Source organism: Thalia democratica, chromosome 2 (genome assembly GCF_965202585.1).
Source record: "Thalia democratica chromosome 2, ktThaDemo2.hap1.1, whole genome shotgun sequence".
Lineage (NCBI taxonomy): Eukaryota > Metazoa > Chordata > Thaliacea > Salpida > Salpidae > Thalia > Thalia democratica.
Window position 1 is genome coordinate 89,227,067 of NC_139166.1, and position 2,664 is coordinate 89,229,730.

At 36.1% G+C, this 2,664-nt stretch overlaps 1 protein-coding gene across 1 annotated transcript; it reads right to left on the minus strand.

Annotated features, from left to right (window-relative positions):
* Positions 1-754: 754 nt before the first annotated feature.
* LOC145829098 (kelch-like protein 7) lies at positions 755-2,137 on the minus strand. Its single transcript, XM_082936827.1, has one exon. The coding sequence runs from the start codon at positions 2,135-2,137 to the stop codon at positions 755-757; it is 1,383 nt and encodes a 460-aa protein (XP_082792953.1).
* Positions 2,138-2,664: the final 527 nt, after the last annotated feature.

Genomic DNA, 2,664 nt, shown 5'->3' on the forward strand with positions numbered 1-2,664 from the left:
CTTATTAAGTTTGTATATTTTATAATAATAATAATAAACCATCGCTCAACCATGTTTATTTTTCGAATAAGCTCAAAGTAAACTTGCTCTTCTATTTGTTTACTTGACAAAAAATAAAAATTAAATAAAATACGTTTCAAAAACAGCTACAATAGTTTTTTTCTTAAACTTAGTAAATTTGTTTAACTGCTGAAGCAGATTCGTCATGTTATGAATACGTGCATTATTCATTATTCAAAGTTTAGCTCAGAGAATATTTTGAGTCAGATACGCTTCATTGCACTAGCCAATGAAAATCATCTGACGTGTTTCAAACTAATTCTGATGCAACTAAACATCAGAACGTGACAGGCAGTTTATTTAACTAATATAACTGAGAAGTGTGAACAAAAAGGTCAGGTTGACTATCTGCCCACAGGAAGTCAACCTGACCCAGCTGAGGCTTTAAATGTTGGGTCACCAACATTGATAGCCCACAGTCAGATTACAAAGTTATAAGCAAAATTAAACTTCAACGTTAACGCAAATACTAAATAAAATAAACTTTGGTTTAAACAAAGTTATAGAAATAATAAACTTTGTAAAAATATCTAAATATAATTAATTAAAAGTTGTACTTTTTTTTAGGTATAAAATATTAGTAATGTTTGTTAATGTTAGTTACACCACTTATTTAGACGTGCACAATTTTAAGAATAAAATATTTATTTATTTTGCATGACTGCTCTGATACCATTAAACAATAAGTTAGTATTTATATTTGAGGAAGTTTAACGCAAGACTTATATTGTAAAGTGTTAAAACAGCCGCATGTTTCTTCATACCATTCATGTTTTTCCGTATCATAAAAGACAATCGTTTTCTCTCTTTTTCCAAAAACCACAAGTTTCTTTCCGATCGAAATAGCTCCTGGAACAGACTTACCCCAAACGTCGCGGAACGACAAAGGAGAAGCAATGACAGCAAATCTGTTGCTGCTCTTGTCAAACACTTCGCACTCCCGCTTCAACTCGTTGTTGGTAACCACGAACAGCTTGCTTTTGATTGCCACCAAACTGTGATCGTAGTGACATTTAACCATGTCGGGCATTCGCGACCACGTCCCGGCCGCGTGGTCGAACGCTTCAGCGCTGCTGGTACCCGTGTAAACACTTTCCCGTTGAAAAACATCGCGTTGAACCTCTTGCCAAACAAATCCCCCGCAAGCGACAATTCGGCCGTCGAAAGCGACGCACGCCGCATTGAACTTCTCCGTTCCAGCGACCGAACTCGTTTTGCCCGACTCCGCGTCGTAGCGGATCGCGGAGAGGCACATGAGACGACGTTTGTATCTGCCGCCGATGATAAATATGTTTTTCATGAAGTTGCAAACGCAAAACCGGCTGCGGTACTTCGTCGTGGCCACGGTTTTCCACGCGCCATCGACGTGCATTTTTATCACGAGTTCTTTCTTTTCACTGGTCATCTGCTTGCGAACTATTGCGTAGATATTTCCGCCCACCACAACTGCTCTATAAAATCTTTCATTTTCAGCTACTGGATAGCCAACTTTTACGTTCTGAAAGTTTCCGCAAGCAACTTTCTTTAACTCTGTTCTTCGTGACGACAAGAAGACATCAAACAAGCTCTGGCTGCAATACCTGTGTTCCACATTACGACTGTGTCGGTAGTCGCAAACGCTTTTTCGGTGCAGCAAAACGCTTTCAACTGCCGATCTGCACTCATAGTTGTTGCAAATCAGAAAGTTTTCGAGCAACAAACGCTGCAGGGCTGCATCCGACAGCAAAGGTAGACGCACCGTCTGAAGGAGGATTTTCGCAAATTTTGTTCTTTCATCCGCGTTGAATCGGATCCAACGCTCTGCCGCGTTGAAAACTTCAAGTTCCGAAGTGATGTGCAGTTGTGATGAAGAGAGAACTTTTTTGACGACGTCACAGCTCAGGTGAAAGAAATTTTTAGTTTCTATCACGCTTGTGTAACAACGTTCAACAACTTTTAGTGCTTCTCGGGCAAGATTAGTTGAATTGAACAAATGAGCAAGTTCAAAGTATAAAGGTACAGTTTTAAGAGTTTTTTCTCTATCAAAGTATTCGCAAACAGAAATTTCCAAACTTTCTTCTATAAGAACATTGCTCATTTTGAGATTTGAAATGATATGACGTCCTTTCTTTGTAAATTTATCTGAAAAAAAGATTATAATTTTTACTAATTTTTATAAACCAGTCGAGAATACATTTTTAAAGGCCAGAGCTACACTTTTTTTATCATAAACTTAAGCTACTACTAGTAAGAATCTATTTAGTTTAAATTTTAATTTTACTTTATACATATGTAAACAATTTTACTATTTTAACTAAGGTAACATGCTTGTAAAGGTTTCAAGCAAAACTTTTTTTTTACTTTTTATAATATGTATCTCACTTTGTAAACGAAATGAATAACTACAAATGTATAATATAAATTTGTTACCGTTTTCAGTAGGTTCATTAGTGTTTTCCTTAAATTGTTTTTTGAGGCATTTTTTGGAGTTGACTTTGCAAATTTTTAGATAAAAATTAGCCTTGCTTCTTATGAAATCATCACAATTTGGTACCATGGCTTTGGGATTGTTTTTTCTTGTTTTGCGACTCATTGTTAGTATTATAGTGTTTCTATTAAAATTTT